Below are 18,168 nucleotides of genomic sequence, written 5' to 3'. Positions count from 1 at the left end.
AAAATCGTAAATCTAAAGTTGTCAGCTGATGTCGGGAAATAGTTTGTTCGTACCGTTAATGTTGTCAGCTGATGGTAGGATACTACCGTATGTCGTAATATTAACGTTGTCAACTGAGGGCACTTTAAAACATCCGTATGTCGTAACGTCAGTGATACTAGGGAAAGGAAAAAAAGGCCAACTAGGCAGTTTTACGTTGCACGAGTTAAAAAAAAATTCAAGTGACAGGGGCCCCCCACGAGTGCAGAACTCCATCCTGGTACCATGGAAACAAGTAATTACAAGCTCACATGCGGACAATACGAGTGTAAAACTCTATTACACACAAATAGTAATCACACACACACACACACACACACACACACACACGAGTAAACAAATTCATAATTCTGTGATACAATAGAGTTACCGAGTGTAGACCTCCCACCCGTACTGTACAGATAAGTACTCGCAAGCAGGTAATTACTATGGCGTATGAATACCAGAGAAAATGGAGATAGGCACTTAAAACTATATAAGGGACATCAAACTTGATAAACACATAAATCAGATACTGGAACACCTCTGTAAAACACTGATATTTGAGACAAAAAAAAAATTTCATTATGTAATGCAAAATCCTAATTAAGGCTACTGAATGGAAGCTCTAGAACGGGCGAGCTGGACTGCGGCTGCCGCAAATTTATGCTTCTCGAACAGAAAATTCGTCTGCCAACCTTGAGAGGCGTCACGCTCACGATACTCATTCATACTGCTCAACCGCAAGGCCACCACCCCCTGGTCGTTCCCTCCAGCAGTTCGGCTGAACTAGTCAATCGCTTTAGCCAGGTGGTCGACATATCCATAGTGGTCGACCTGATGGTGTAGCTCAAAGGGTCTATAGAACCAACTGGCTGGTGTATGCTAGTGGTCGGGACAACAAATGGGTGAGATATCCAACAGGCAAGCATAATTCATTATCTAATACATTCATTTATTCCACGTATCCAGATAAATAACTGGGGAAAACAAATATATCAGATGCATTCACCACTTTGGCATATCTCACACGCTGATGAATGGAAGACATGTTTACGGTCAACAAGCTGGTCGACGCATCCAGCTATACAGTCTATACCTACACTCTGATGTTATCCTGTACTTACTACATGCCGAGTCGTTTTAGTAAGATAAATAACTGGGGAAAACAAATTATCAGATGTATTCACCAATTTGGCATATCTCACACGCTGATGAATTTCCGGAAGACATGTCTATGGTCAATAACAAGCTGGTCGACACATCCAGCTACACAGTCTATAACTACACTCTGATGTAATCCTGTACTTAATAAATGCCGAGTCGTTTTAGTAAGAGCTGCCACCATGGACGACGATCGCGGTCATCGGGAACAGTGTTTTTGAAATGAGAGCCACCCACCTAAGGAGCATCCCTGCCAAGTGTGCTTTAATTTCACCCGACAGTACCTGAGGAAAAGACCCACATGGAAAGTGAGAGGTATCCACTACCCTGAGACATCTATCTGGTCGACGTATCCAAGTGGCTAACACATCCAACAGGTCGATGCGGGTAAAAATCTTTGCCCTACACCCGCGGGGGGACGTTACGGCGGCTGGTGACCGACCAGACAATAAAACCAGCGGCCTTTCATGTAGATTAGGAAGCATGTAGCGTAAACCCGACCCGGAAACACCTCGGTTCTTAAGTCCTGTGCGGATCTCAACTTTAGTTTGCCGAGAGACTTGGTGCTGCGCACCGCAGCCTATATAAATCGAGACTAAAGTAGAGCGAAGTGGACAGAAGAAATTCAGTATTTAGCAACTCTCCCGCCAGTGAAGACATACCGGTCTAATTCAACATGCGAATCATGCCCAGAACGACAGAAGCAAGACACGAACAATACTGAAAATCTACGATAGATTGATAGATGGATAGAGAGAGAGAGAGAGAGAGAGAGAGAGAGAGAGAGAGAGAGAGAGAGAGAGAGAGAGAGAGAGAGAGAGAGAGAGAACCATGCACTGTCCTCGGCGGCATTGCTCAGGACCATCCCAGCATGACGCCATCAGGTGTTCACATGATTTCCCAGAACCTCTCCTCCCCCACAAGCTCCCGAGGCCTGGGTACGTGGATGGACACTCTCCGGTAACAGATGACGAGCGAGGCAGCCAAGCCCCTAGGGGGCTTCCACCGGAAGCCTGCTCTGGATACCAGCAGCGGCCGTCTCGGTCCTTGGCTACCCTTCCATCCAAGATACAACAAGCCAATCTATTGTCTCAATCAATCATCGTCCCCCATTCTCTAGCACGGCCGTCACTATAAACTTATAAACGACGGCGAGAACGGGGACCCTAGAAGGATACTGTGCAGCAGCGGGGATTGGGTGATAGCTTAAAAGAGAAGCATTTTCTTCACAGTCCCAATCAAGCCTCCTGTTGTCTTTCTGACGTAAACTCATGTAGAGTCATCACTACTCCACTTGCCGAGCATAAGGCCTTATGCCGTTTTGATTCACTCTATATTCTGTTTTCCACAAGCTGCTCCAGGACGAATTCGTCTCGAAGTTCCCGACCTGATGAGTGCTCTCTTCTAATCAAGAGATCTTTCCAGACAAACTTTGTCAGGTTAATGTCGTGCAATTGACTTTGTAAACTTCGCCCACAGTAAAACTACAGTGCTAACTACTCTACAACTCCAAACTACCATTCCAGGAAAAGTAATACTCTTTAAAATAATCGTTCCAAGGAATGTACATCAATGAAACTGCCATCCCCCCCTCAGTCGAACTACCGTTCTAATCAAATCACCTCTCGCAAGATATAACTTCGTGTCAGGTACCATAAAAAAAGCTATACTCACATGGTAATTGTCATTCAACTCTTGAAATCCTGTGTCCCGCCCTCTAACCCATTCCAGAGACCACAACACAGCTCCTATGTTTCTTCCCCTTCCCGATTATCTAACCTTTCATCCGAAGATTGTCGACCATCATCATTTACAAAGGATCTGATAGACTACTTTGCAGTTTTTAGTGGAATTAGAAAGCTCGATTAACAAACTTCAAAATGAACATCCAATGGCCAATTCCTGCGCCCTAATTGACGAGGTTAGCTACGCGACCTTGGTCAGCTGTCCCGCAAGTTTTCCGCGCGCTAGTTTAATTTTCAAAATGAAAGTGACCCATGGGGCCGATCTGATCTACAGCCCACGGGGGATAACGGCGTTACGACCGACCCATGTCTCCGTAACGGATAACTTGGGTGTTTTGAATCACCGTCTCTGTTTACAGGGATATTCATCAATATTAAGCAACCCAAACTGTGGCAATGAATAAGTGCGGTTTGATGGTCGTTTTTTTCCCGATACTGGATGTGAATGACGTTTCATATCTTACACTGGAAAAACAGACATGAGCTGCCACGTTCGAACTGTTCAGAATGTTCCTAACAGAACCCAGCATACGACTGTATCAGCACTTATGTCCATGGTACAAAAAAGGAGAAATGAAACTTACCCTCCCAGCGCTTCTCGGTTGAACACGGGCGGCATGATAAATACCAAGGGACAAGGGGCTGGCTAACGAATGGCCGGCCTTCACGTTGGTGACAGAACACACAGCTCCCTCGTATACTGATGAGTCACAATAACACAAACGCACACACACACACCTCACTTCGAATCTCACTCACTGAATATCTTCACTAGGATTCACTGATCATAAGGTAATAATATCCAATGGCGAAGGAAACGGGACTCCAGAAGGAGCCAGGGAGAGAGGGTGGGTGCTGGCACGGGTGTGTCTGGTAGGTGAGGTTCCCAGCAGTTTCCAGCGTGTTCACAGTCACCCGCGCCGCCGACCGCTCTACCCGTCTCGCCAGTCGCTGGACGACTGAGAGAGGCCACCTTGGTTCCTCTCATCCCCACCCACCAGCCCACCTACCCACAGACTCACCTCTGGTTACTTTGCTAACCTAACCTACCCTTCACTCATCGCTGGTTTCAGGATCGTTCTGCTGAAGGAGGTTCATGGTGCGTTTTGGTACGTCGGAGCTCGAAATTGTCATTTAAATTAAACGGCTAGGCCTCGTAAACGACCAAAGTGATAGCGCGGGTGAAACGTTCAAAATAGCTACGCCTTTACTGCCTCGAAGAATGGGAAAGTTCTGTGCGATTCAGGCATCGAAATATATATAGAGTCCAATATGAAGCTTCACTTGGTCCCTAACGTATATTAAACGGTTTCTGTAATCATGATTTAGTCTGACAATGCAGTATACTATTCCTAGTCGTATTTTAGAATACCCCGGGAACTTTCACTTTCCCGTACCAACTGCACCTTTCTCCCAACACTTGTTTATCCACTGACGAATAAGCCTGCCCTCAACAACGTCTTTTTACCCCATCGCATTAACAATTCTGAGATTCTTTTTTACATCCTGCTTATGTATTCCTTATAAGAATGCTAAAACTATCCAACACACTCATATAACAGCACTGGATTTAACTCCTAACTTAGACAAGTCACTAGCAAATCAGAGAACCTTGTGTCATCTCCATCCAAGAGGAGTCTCCAGTGGACTCCTGACACAGCAGTCTTGACTCAGAGGATTTTATTACGAAAAACTAGGATCTGACACAAGCAGCCGCGGGAGGCACGCGCTAAATTACCACTCCTTCAGCTCCGTCTGTCGTGACAGACAGAGACAGAAGGAAGCGAGAACACCAGATATAACTGGATCAGCATACAACCATAGCCGTGCAAACTTGGCAAAGGATCCCACAGGAAAACTGTCCTATCGCCACGATATCCTCAGCCAGTTCTATCTTTCATCAAAGGTACCCAAAAGCCGCCTTGTTTAGCTGACTAAGAGCCCAGGATCTGCTGCTCAGAGTCACTGTCATTTGTCAAGATGACCACGCGTCGTCAGGTGAGGCTCGAGTGTAAAGCTCTAGGAAATGTTGGCTCATAGGGAGAGTGGGACGGCATATATATAAATGCATGACGTCACTTCCAGCGGACCCAATACCTACTTGTAGACATCGCGGCTCACTATATGAACAAGGGTACGAAAAGACCCCCCCAAAAAAAGAAATTTAATACATATATACCTCAAAAGGTTGGTTTGACTCGTGTAAGAATATACGTGATCAGTTTAATATCAAATTTACATGAAAAAGAAAAAAAAAATAATGTCAGAATAAATGTAGTCAGCTTTGGTCAGGTATTCTTACGATCAGTTGGGAAACAGTAGCTGAGCATGTCTGGGTTCTGGGAAAAGAATTCGCCAGCTTAGGCGGTCTCAGCCGGCATAAGGGTGACCGCTCACCGCTCGGTGGCGGTTGGGTACAACAGGTTAAAACCCAACCGACGGATTGCGTCTCCCGCGCGGAGAGGCGCGGCGCATAAATACCTCGTAGTTTACCCTTAATTACCATAATGTTAATATTCATGTCATTTCAGGATCGCAAGCGTTCGAAGGTTATTACCGAAAAACCTTTTTTTTTCTCTTTGCTGTCCAAAAATCCTTTATCAAAACATTCAATAACAATATCTACTCTCTCAAAGACTTCATTCACAGTGTTGTCTACAGATATGGAATGTTGACATCCATTTGTAAAAAAAGAAAATGACTTCCATATAAAGAAGAAAATTTCACCTCGTATTCAAAGTGGCTGGGATGAGGCTTGCGTCACACCACTACTTGCAGGAGTGGGCCTCTCCTTGAGAGAAAAAAAAAAAAAACTTGGAAATCACGCTGACGCATCTTGCTTTATCATGCATGTCCTTGGCAAGGTCGTCAGTCACTGGGGGGAAGGGGTGTGTGCCGTGTGCATGCTTGTACGAAGTCTGACTTACTTGAGGAATCATGGAATGTCCTTCTTAATCATTTTCCCATATGAAATCGCCTGATGCTGGTACAATTCTAGTTATAATTATAGTTAGAGGAGTTCCACCTACCGTGACGCTATGAGGAGGGAGGTCACAAAGGTGCTGTGAAGGTGCGGAGGAAGCAGGGAGGGTGAGAGGTCAAGGTAGGGGAGTGGCGAAAACTATTAGGGTTAGGGATATGTGGTTAAACTGAGCTTGGGACGCTTGTATAAGGCAAGAAAATGTGTGTGTGTGTGTGTGTGTGTGTGTGTGTGTGTGTGTGTGTGTGTGTGTATACCAGCTATCTGCCTCGCCAGGTTTACGGATAAAAGACCTGTTTCCTAAGCAACGAGAATATATCGTCTGGAACCTTTTAAAAATAAGGTACTTTAGTAACTATGACGGTAATTTTCTACTGGGTCCTGCTGTTAATGAATTCATAGGATGTATACGCGTTTAATTATATATCTCAACAAGACGGGAGTTCTAAACCTGAGCCTGTGTGTGTGTGTGTGTGTGTGTGTGTGTGTGTGTGTGTGTGTGTGGTTATTAACTATGTTTTACGAGAAAGAGGTTTACACTCGCGTTGCCCCATCTCATAACCTTGAAATTATGCATCATATCATATATAGTCAACACACATATATACCCTGGGTGTATTTCAAGCAACACACACACACACACACACACACATTTGAGGCACAAGACGCAACAAGAGCGTGACGACCATCAGTTCCAGTCGTCACGCAAGGTAACCCTCTTAATGGTACATGGTGGTGGCGGGTCCAGCAGGCGTTACCCCTGGCCGCCAAGCGTTGTCACTGATCCTCTGCTGTTCACATCCCTATTCATGTATTCCCTATTCAGTTATCTATACATTCATCTACAGGTGTCCTGTGATGCAAGCCCAAGGGACTGAAGTACTATGGTAACAAATATTTCTCTGTGAAAACATCATTACTGTCAGGTACAGGTTCTGAATAGCAGTCTTTTCAATCCATGCTTCCAATAAGGTTATCATCAACCTTTTCAATGGAAAACCCATGGAATTCAGGGGGGAGTTTACAACGCAATATTCGATACTTTGCGACGCGAACGCTGAAGTAATGGTATTCGAGGAGAAACTTCATGTGGTCATGAAACACACGACTGGAGGTTCTCAAGACTTTCTGATTCCAAAATTGATGTAATTGTGCTCGCTAGTAGACGCAACGTCCGTGAGCTCAATGTCGGTAAATAATTTGTTTTCGTTTGGTAATTTTCAGCCATGGTATCTGGCATTAAATTGATTGATTACTTAGAACTATCTGCCGTTGCAACAATAAAAATAAAGGTCGCTGTCTTAATTGCGCTGAATAAATCTTTGTAGATATCACATATGTTTCTCTCTCTCTCTCATACATATATATATATATATATATATATATATATATATATATATATATATATATATATATATATATTATATATATATATATATCTTTCTTTCTTTTAAACTATTCGCCATTTCCCGCGTTAGCGAGGTAGCGTTAAGAACAGAGGACTGGGCCTTTTTTGGAATATCCTCACCTGGCCCCCTCTGTTCCTTCTTTTGGAAAATTAAAAAAAAAAACGAGAGGGGAGGATTTCCAGCCCCCCGCTCCCTCCCCTTTTAGTCGCCTTCCACGACACGCAGGGAATACGTGGGAAGCATTCTTAATCCCCTATCCCCAGGGATATATATATACATATATATATATATATATATATATATATATATATATATATATATATATATATATATATATATATATAATCAGCTTCACTCAGGTTACATCTTTTTGACAATGAGGGTATACACCAAAAGGTGAAAATTTTACATAACCTGTATCATGGAAAGAGAAAACTTAATTTTACTGTTAAACTAACGATACGTTTCGCTGTGAACACAAAACCACCGGGAGAGTTTCTTTGGCTCTGGTAAGCCCTCACACAGACGGTATTTGCTGTCGTAAGGTCAGCCCCCACTGGTAACGACGGGGTGAGGGCGGTCGAACGGCTTACTCTCCTCGGCAGCGTTGAGGTCGCTCGGGCCCGCGAGGCGTAATTTTTTCCCCCCGCCCTCCAGGACATTGGCCGTATCAGTGGCCTTAAGTCACAAATGGCGTGATCATGTTGGTCTTATCATTGGTCGTCACTCACCAGTGACGTCCGGCGCTGCCGCGACATACGTGGAGAGAGTGTTGACGTCAGGCTCTCTCGCTAGAGTTGCCAGTTAATCTATTGAGTTCGACGGTGAAGCCCTCGAGTGCGATGGTACGACCCTTGAGCACAACGGTACGACCCCCCGCCTAAGCATGCCTCTACGACCACTGGATATAACTTCAAGGCCTCAAAAACCATGGGTTACACCGATGAGGTAAAACAAAGAATTCCTATCATTAAAGTACGTCTAAGATCACCTAAAGATCTCATAGGTCGTACCGTCGTGCTCAAGGGTGGTACCGTCGTACTCAAGGGTCATACCGTTAGTCTCAAAGGCCATGCCTTCGTGCTAAAGAACTTGATAAATAATAATAATAATAATAAAATAATAATAATAATAATAATAATAATAATAATAATAATAATAATAATAATAAATGAATGTTCGGAGACGTGGAAATCAGCATTTTTTCTCGTAATTTTCAAAAGAACTGGCTGCCAAAAAAAAAAAAAAAGAATTCGAGACGTTTACGCTGAAAGCATTAAGCCGATACCTACGAATGACGTCACTACTGAGTCAAACCCATTTCTAAAGCCTATTACGTCATCTACCCTTCCTGTACTGAAAATATTGAAGTTTCTGATGTATCTAGTGTACTTCCTGGACTACTATTACTACTATTAGATACGCACATCCCATAAACATTTACCTGCAGTCGTTGCTTCTGTAGTATGGGAAACAGATTCTAAACCTATATATAATCAAGCACAAGGGTGACAAAGTGAAGAAGAATCACCGCCATTATTTGTTGTACTTACATCTGCGTTATGTGCTTCTTGTTACGCCGCGGCGTCTTGTAGTTGATTCGACAGATTATCTTGTTTTTGTTGTTTGCATCTGCCACTGAGCTGCCGCTGGACACACTGCTGATGTCACTCCTGCCAGATGCGTCATCCAACACGTCACTCCTGACGTCATCTACTTCTTCGAAAACCATCCTGGGGAGGAAAAAGAAAACGGTATCTGAAAGACTTTCCACAGTAACTCATATATGTGGGTCAGTTTCACCGCTATGTAAAGGCGAAAAGATTTAATGTCACCATTTCTTGTTTCTATTCAAATTCGTGTGTTGAAGAATTCGTATTTCGTAATTTCCGGTCAGAAATGATTACTAATCACGGAGGAAGTATCCTATGTGGCAAAGTGGAAAGAGAAAAACTGGTTCAGTAGGTTTCAAATATTTCGTAGACATGGTGGAGAAATAAAGAGGATCAGGAAGTAGGTTTGAAACGATACCTACATACGCATTCTGTGATGACAAAGGTGCTTACAACTGCTCTAATAAGTACCCCAATTATCATACCATTCAACACATTTATTGAATCGTCATATGGAGAATATCATTTCCGGTAACCTTCAAAAGTTATCAATGGATTTTCCACTACTATCATTTGATTAATGGGGGTTGCCCCAAACGATGAAAGACTGGTAAGTTCTAAAGCCTGAAATCGAGCGGCCACAAAACTACGCACTGTGATGGAGATTCTCACTCATAGATATGTAAGCTCCGTGGCCCGTCCCATCAATCACAAAGTTATAGTTAGTTATTAACCATTGATACAAGAGAATTAACTGCTTTAAATGACCAAGTTAGAAGTAAATATAGAAGAATGTGCAAAATAAGGTGCAAATAAACTTTTTCTATTACACATACTTAAGTATATACTTCACAAGATCTTTCCAAATGAACAACGGCCTCATTTGCAAACATCCAGTCACCAGTCGTCATCTAAAACAATATATTTTTCTAGAACTGGTGGCCAGAGTGGTCCAAGTATTTTTGCAAATAGCCACGGGTCATACAATCAACAGAAAAATAAGGTGTGGAAAACATTTATCTGTCGAGTCTAACCACCAAAATCAAACCGGATGCATGTCTAGAAGGCAATCATAACTTTCCACCTGAAAGATTTGTAAACCTACAAACGAGTGGATGAGATTCAAAATCGAAATGTTTCAAATATTTGAGTGATCTGTAACTTTTTCCCCCGTGAACGAGTTAAATTCAATTGTACGTCAAAAGTCTCCTATTAGCGACATTTTTTGTACAGAATGTCGATGTAAGAAATAATTCATCTCACTGAAGAGTGCTCCCTTACTGTCTACTCAACTTAAATGAATTAATCTGGAATGACATATTTTGTTACAATATTACAATAATCCCATGATAAGTATAGTTTTCAGCAAGTAATGGTAAGATCTTGTAAGTACGATGAGTGAAGACCATACAGTGCAATGCGTTTGGGGCAGACGACAGCTAACTGCTCCATGCTTTACAAGAGCTTTCCATTAAGCTGACTTATGTAAGGTACGTAAAAAGTAGCGCAAAATAGTTATCCTCTCGAGGACGACAGTACATCTTCTGGATATGTTGGTCTGTCTTTCGATATATGACCCATAGCATCGCGCTCATTGGTTGTAACCTTAAACCGTCGTAAAATTACGAGACAAAGATATGAAATCTGAGTCGACTGTCCCGTCACTGGAGAGCCCATTCGTGCGATTCATAGTCGGCGACGTCAAGCACTACGTCCCGGGGCTCATCTAAACCAAATAAATGACTGTTGCAGCGAAAACAATCCCATATTACGTATCTCAGGCTCAAGACAAAAAGTAACTTGTTAATACTTACTATTAACTACCGTTTATCAAATATACACATGAGTTTCCCTTAAATTTCATTACTGTGATCAGGGCGGCCTTATGCAAGTGCAGGACTAGATGCAAAACACCTAGTTCGGCGCCACAAACATTCACGTATCTGTAAGTCCTAAATTCCCTAAAACGCTATAAACTACATGCACAAGCAAAGGCAAAAAAGAAAAGACTAATATAAAACCAAATATTCAATCACTCTTAAATGAACGACATCTGTCAGAATTCCCAGACATTCACAAATTTCCCCATTAATCCAAGGGCTCAACACCACCCAAAACAGCGGCGGTCTACCACTACGGCGACCTTTACGAACTCCTTCCGCCTTCCTAGGCTATACGATTTCTTTGCTTTTAAACCATGCAATTTGGTAGCAATGATCTGCATCAGCCATGACAATGTTAAAAAAAAACTATGGTGAAGTAATAGATATTTTGTCAAAAAAAAAAAAAAAATCAGATCAAGTTATATCGAAGGCCAACACTGCCAGCAAACGATCGACAATGTTGCGATATGTGACAGGAACAACTAAGTTACGAGAAGCTGGCAAGATCTGAGGCCATTCTTCAAACAAGGGAACAGAAATACAATAACAGCTTAACAATGACTATGAGCAAAAGACAGATGAAAATCTATACATCTTTAAACCCTGAACATATACTGAAGACCAAAACATCGGCGACATTCAGGACACGAGATACGAAAGCCTAGTGTCCCAGCCCTTTTAAACCTCTCAAAGTTATTTGTTCTGCTTTTTGCTAAGCTCAGGTTTTGTACCCGAACTTTGAGCTAATTGTGGCGAGCCTCTCGCGCTCCATTTGTAGTAACATGCACAGCAAACAAGCTCATGAGTTTCCCTTAAATTTCATTACTGTGATCAGGGCGGCCTTATGCAAGTGCAGGACCAGATGCAAAACACCTAGTTCGGCGCCACAAACATTCACATATCTGTAAGCCCTAAATTCCTTATAACGCTATATACTACATGCACACAGGACGACCTCACACATTGGCTGCATCGCTTTGCACACATGTGTTAATTAGACACAGATCTTAGGTGTATGCATACTCAAAGGAAATGCAGACCTAGAGGGTAGAACTCGGAAACTTTAAAACCAAATGTATTTTCCGTGGGTTTTCAAAGATAAACTCCTGAATCAAGATATAAAAAATTAAATTCTGAGAATTATAATTTTCAAATGAGTTTGGTACCAGAGAATTCAAGCTCACTTTCGACACAGAAAGATAACTCCTCAGAGAATTGGCCCCTATGTGTGGTGCATACGGCCCGAGGCGACTGTCTTGTTCGCTTTTGATTTCTATTACGAGATTATAACACCCTCAGTTTTATTCTTAATGGTTGAGACACAGTTAAAGTAATAAACAATCTGGACGAATTTCTGAAACTGTGCAACGGCTACTTTACCTCTGGGTACTCAACGAAAGCTCTGACACTTTGCACTTTTCCGGTAAGCTGAGCGACATTCCTTCACGTCCCCTTTGACATCTTCGTACATCACGTATCCCAGATATCCCAATATGTCCAGTATTTCTTGTATTTTTCTCCTCTTTCACAGACAGCAACCACAATTTACAAATGTGGATTTAGCTTCAATATCTCCTCTCCGTGTGTGGGGTGTGTCTGAATCAGGATGTAAACAAGCATCAAATAAGAACTTTACAAAAAAAAAATATAATATATATATATATATATATATATATATATATATATATATATATATATATATATATATATATATATTTCCTTTCATTTCTAATATCCAATATTTCATTAGATATCAATAAATCAATAATAACACATTTGACCACGAAAAGTATACATATAATGATCATCATCTTGGACTTTTAACCTGAGCAGCAACAGCATTCACGTGTATAACGAAGTATAACACCGGGTGTCCGAGAAAATATCAAGCATAAGAGGAACCCAGTATCATCAAGATGAAACCCAAGAAATGTACTTTATTTGCTCTGGAGCTGACATTCATTGGTACGTCAATATGGACTGGCTTGATGTTTTAATGGAGTAAGCCACCCTTATGGAGGATGTACTGTGGTGTGGATTTACGTTGTGTAGTGTATGACCACACAGACAATTTTACACGAGTATCGATCTTATTGACAGATATGCTGTTCTTTGAACTGTCCATGAACTGTCCATGATATTCTAAAACTGGTCAGGAAACTGCTCATCTCACAGTTCTCTTGGTGTGCACTTCCGGGACATAGATTCTTGTAACACTTCCTGCTCGGTAAAAATAGCACTGACGTTTTCTTTCAGTGTCCCATCCTTATTACCTTGCACTCGTTCGGTGTAGGTATCCCTATAAAATGATACAACCATCGTCATATTCTACTTCCCCTCATTACCTTGGCATCATCCACAAATATGTTTAAGCGAGTCCAGTCCAACAGGAAGGGTATTCACATATGCTAGGCACAGTGTGGTGGTTCCAAGATCAAGCCTAGCCACATACCACTGGTGGGTGACTTCACCCTTTTTCGAGAATGCCCCAACTTAACTGCGTCTTTTGCTCCTTTCCAAGGTCATCCATGTAACCATACATGACCTTGTTCTTCGTGATTTTGTATTACCCTTCATGGATATATATGATTATGTGTAACCATGTTATCTTTTTGACAATCTATAACTCACGTGTTAGACTGTTTGGCGTCATACGGCATATTTTCTCTAGCGTTATGTAAAACTGGCTCAGTGTGACACGAACTGCATGGCCTTGTGGAACCTTATGCGACACTGACTATCTCTGTGGAACCTTTTTGACATATCAATGACTCTGTGGGATCCTATGTAACACTGACTAAACGGCCTTGTGGGATCGTATGTGACACGGACGTTATGGGAATGTGTGGCCCATTATGAGACCCGAAGTGAGTGTATATGGCCTTTAGCATCTTATAAAACTGTGACTGTATGACCACATGGGGTCTTATGTGAGCCTACCTAACTTCCGTTGTTGATCCTGTGTGAACATGTGTGCCAATCACAGGACGCTGCGTAGGTTTTCATAGGTCCTATGGACCTATGTAATACCCAATTCCACCTCTCACTCCCTTATATCTCTCTCTTTTGACCTGTGAGATATGACCTCCGACAAGGTGAGCGTCTCTGATATGGCGACACAGTTCTCGGCCTCCGACAGATGCATCACACATGGAAGGTCGTACTGCGTAGTTTCAGCGCGGTGGTGACGCGGACGAACAGTTTCCTTAACACATGCTATTGTCCTGCCAAAAGCTCAAGTGTCGAGTATTAATATATTTTGTACCAAGCTTTTGTTATATTCGAAAGAAATGGCTCGGTTTATATCGTAAAGCTAACATCTCTCTACAATGTTGCTGCATTTGCCTACACGTCATTATTGGGAATTTTTAATGACACTAAACAAGAAGGAAGTGTTATAACGAAGGATGAGAATATCAACCATAAATGTAGAAAAGTGATGGAGCTAGGAATCAACGAAAAAAATATAATCTTTTGAGTAAAGGTCGTAGCTTCAAGAATAAAAATCTAAGAGAGAGAAAGAGAGAGAGAGAGAGAGAGAGAGAGAGAGAGAGAGAGAGAGAGAGAGAGAGAGAGAGAGAGAGAGAGAACCTCAGTGCTGACCTGACAGGTCAACAAAGAACGAAAGATCTCAGGTAAGACGACATTTCGAGGCGAGGTAGGTGAGGGGGAAGTCACCAGGTGGGTTAGGAGAGGCGGCGCTTGGTGGGGTGACCTTGCCGGGTTGAAGTGGTCCAAGGTCCACCCTCCCCATCTCCTCCTCCCTCATGGAGGAAGTGGTAGTGATGATGATGATGGTGGTGATGAGTGCTAGTAATGATGGTGAGTGCTAAGTGGTAATGGTGACGATGAGCGCTACTAGTAATGAAAGTATGGGTGAATGCTTGTGGGAGTGGTGGAAGCAGTGATGCTTGGCTACACCGTCTGGTAATTAAGGATGTTCTCGGCACCGCTGATGAGATGGGCAGAGGCTGCAGCCTAGCTTGCGCAAAATCAGTAAGGGGGTTCTCACCAACGGATAAATAGACGTAACAAAGCGACCGACATTTCAGGTTATCAATATTTGTTGATAACTTAGATGGTAAATCCGTTTTGGCCTCAGTGAAGCAGGAGAGACCGAATATAATCTACTTTACCCTACTAGAGACCACACTTCTAAGTGATGAATTCCAGAAAAGGATGATTGAGATTCTTATATTCAAGACAAAGAACGAAAAAATATAATGTGCAGAGAAATGGTCAAAGGATGTACAGAAGAGCTGTAGGAATAAATGAATGAAAAGTAAAGGACAGGGGGAGAGGGATGAGGAGAAAGCGGGAGGGAGGAGGGTCTTGACATGGTGGGGTTTGGTGTTTGTCTGAGGACGCTCCCTGTCCGGTGTGCACCTCCCGCTCATTCACGTTTTTCAGCCACCCACACCTTCACAAGCCGCAACCAGTGGGCGGTAGGCCTGCGTTTCGCTGAAGTCCCATTTCCGATATACAAATGCGTATAATTCCGGTGACCGAGAGACGAAATACAATACGTTCTGACGAACCACATGTAGGATCTACCAAACCACAATCCTCACCACATATCACTTTCCTGTATCATGGCCATAATTACCTCTAAAGCTGAATTACAGTCTGGCGCATCGGGTGCCTACGAATCAATAGTCTGAACGATATAATGACGGTAATAAATCACACACAATATCTTAAGATCTTGAAGTATACGGTAACGATCTTCACTTGGAATTTATAGCTATAAAATTTATGATTCTTCTTTAATTGATACCTGTATGAAGCTCTGACAGGTTATCGACACTGCTAATAATAACGATCTGGATTCTCGGTGTTAACGATACAGATTCTAATACAGAGGTAGAATTGCCAGATGGATGGCAAGAGTGTGTTGTTGGCCTACGGGTGGAGACGACGCAAACACGTGAGGAGCTGAGGGTGGTTGGTAGCCTGAGACGGGAGAGCTCACGTGAACTTGAAGCAGTATATCGTGGGCGCCCGCATCAACCAGCACACATTACAACCTAGCCATCAGGTCCTGGGGATGTCATATATCTTTTTTCTGTATATTCAACGTAATATCTGAAGCATCGTTTATATCTCATTAACATTAAAGATATCAAATTAGTACTGCAGTTGGTGAATGATTTTCATTTGCTTTGTAAAAGTGTTACGAAGACATTCGTAAAAGCAGGAGAAATTATGTAGAAGAGGCATAAATAACGTCTCAGGGTTAGTCTTTGTGATGAATCGATGGTGGATGTAACAATACATTCGCGACCTTCTAACATTACTCATAAATCAGCTTTGACCTCACCCATGCCTTAATTTCATGAACCTCCCTTGCCTCAATTTCGCCATCATCCATGTTTCACCTCTGACATCATCCACTCAGTTCAAAGGGAGTAACACATCTCTCTATCGTTTGCTGTAGGTTGGCATCTGTTGAGCGGGTCGTTACCAGTTTAACAAGCATGAGTAATTGCACATTAAGCAGTACTTCAAATGTGGTAGACCCTGAGCGCAGAAACAATGTTAAAGACCTAAAACCATAACTGGGAACCACGTGAAAAACACTACACCTGCTGGTTAGACGGATGACGTCATAACACTGCAGCTAGTTCCTCCCAGATGACGTCATATAGGAGCGGTCTTGGAATATATTCTATGATGTTATTCGGGGGATTGTAGATCCTCTGATTGTGTGGATATATGATGTGTGGTTATCTTATACCACACACATTATCCGGTACATAATACTGGCGTAGTACAACGGGTCTGACGCAAGGTTTCAGCTTAAAATACGCCATTCTGTCGTCCCTGTCGGGATTTTTGTACATGACGTCACGACGTGCCGCACGAGCCTCAAGTACATACATGTACGTGTCAACAATCAGCTTCGTATCTTGTCACGAGGCATACATAGTGAGCTACAACAGCATCATCTACTTAAGAAAATAACTGTAATCAAATGGGCTTCTCCATGATTGACTCTACAACCACGATCGCATATTTCAAGAGCGACGGAAACGAATGCCTCAGTAGCAGAGTTAATACGCACGCTGTTCAGGACGCTTTTGAAATAACAAGGAAACGTGATACGTGACTCATGGAGTGAATCTTACTCAATGCCATTAAGTTTCTGAGAGTATTATCTCAAATCTTACGAAAATGTTGACGTTAATCAGCGCCCTACGGAGATTCTGTATTATGCTGACCCAGATATTGCATTCATTTACTGTCCTACGAGGTGCCCAAAATTTGATAAACTAAGTTTGTGAGGAATCGACTTCCTCTCTCAGCTTACTGTTATGTGCCACGGGCAAGGAGGGAACAAAGGAACGCGTGTGAACAATGGAGAGGAAGTGAGAAACACGCCACAACTGTATTCACCAACGCCCCCCCCCCCAAAAAAAAAAAAAATAGTCGGTTTCAGGAAACTGTTCAGGAAGAGATAAGAAGAAGAAGCCATCAGTGGACTGTTAGCGATGGTTGAAACGACTCTAACCATCAAGTGGTTGGAACGACTCTACCCCGCAAGTGCTGCTATAATCCAACGCATCGCCCGACCACTGTGCACATTGCCAGTGACCGCTGGGAACTGCTTACCAGAGAGCAAGACCATCTTAAAAGTTGCATTGCACACAAATGACATGTAACTTGTGTTACTGAGTGTCACTGTGGACTAGACTGTGATTTTGTAAATTAAGATCGTAGGCCAGATAAAAGTTGCAAGTCAAACAACAGACATATTTGTCAATCTGGATCTCGAGGAAAAATCATGTGTATATATATATATATATATATATATATATATATATATATATATATATATATATATATAACAGCCTGAAGTATGTCCTTCAGTTATGAAGACCCCGTACAATAAGTCTGGTAACACCAACCTAACTTATTCCTAAATTTATTATAAGACAAATGGTAAAAATGCCATATTATAAATTTCAAATGAAATTAAAGAATACTCTAAATAAATACTGCAAAACAAAAATCTCGTTTAATACTAACGCGTGGTTGTTTATGTCTGTCTGAAAAGTCCAGATTCAAACCAGGGACATTAACTCACCTGAGCGTGCGTGCGATGATCTGAAATAAAAAGAAAACTTAACATAAGCCTGCGACCTTAACTCACCTAAGACTTTGTGATAATTCACCACCAGTAATTACTCTCCTTAACAGAAAGATTAAGTACACAGCTATACCACCATCACACACATTTACACACACACCACTCTTATGACAAACCACACTTCGTGCCCAACCACGATCCAGTGGCGCGCTTCCCCCATCCTCCTCTGGACCGGACTCGGGTGGGATTGTGGGGGAGGGGGGGGT

The 18,168-nt window shown here is 42.4% G+C and overlaps 1 protein-coding gene across 3 annotated transcripts in view; it reads right to left on the bottom strand.

Annotated features, from left to right (window-relative positions):
* LOC139760096 (long-chain-fatty-acid--CoA ligase ACSBG2-like) overlaps nucleotides 1-18,143 on the bottom strand; it is a 103,420-nt gene extending 85,277 nt beyond the window's left edge. The window contains exons 1-2 of one of the 3 annotated variants that reach the window (XM_071682925.1): nucleotides 17,966-18,143; nucleotides 8,870-9,049 (exon numbers count right to left, since the gene is read on the bottom strand). In XM_071682925.1, the coding sequence (XP_071539026.1) occupies nucleotides 8,870-9,048 (179 nt within the window). In that variant the 5' untranslated portion in view covers nucleotide 9,049; nucleotides 17,966-18,143. Of the gene's footprint in view, nucleotides 1-3,511; nucleotides 4,532-8,869; nucleotides 9,050-12,192; nucleotides 12,267-17,965 lie in introns of those variants that run through there. The other 2 variants (XM_071682920.1, XM_071682922.1) reach the window with 2 other exon arrangements.
* Nucleotides 18,144-18,168: the final 25 nt, after the last annotated feature.

Source organism: Panulirus ornatus, chromosome 35 (assembly GCF_036320965.1).
Source record: "Panulirus ornatus isolate Po-2019 chromosome 35, ASM3632096v1, whole genome shotgun sequence".
NCBI lineage: Eukaryota > Metazoa > Arthropoda > Malacostraca > Decapoda > Palinuridae > Panulirus > Panulirus ornatus.
This window is presented reverse-complemented; position numbering and strand designations above follow the sequence as displayed.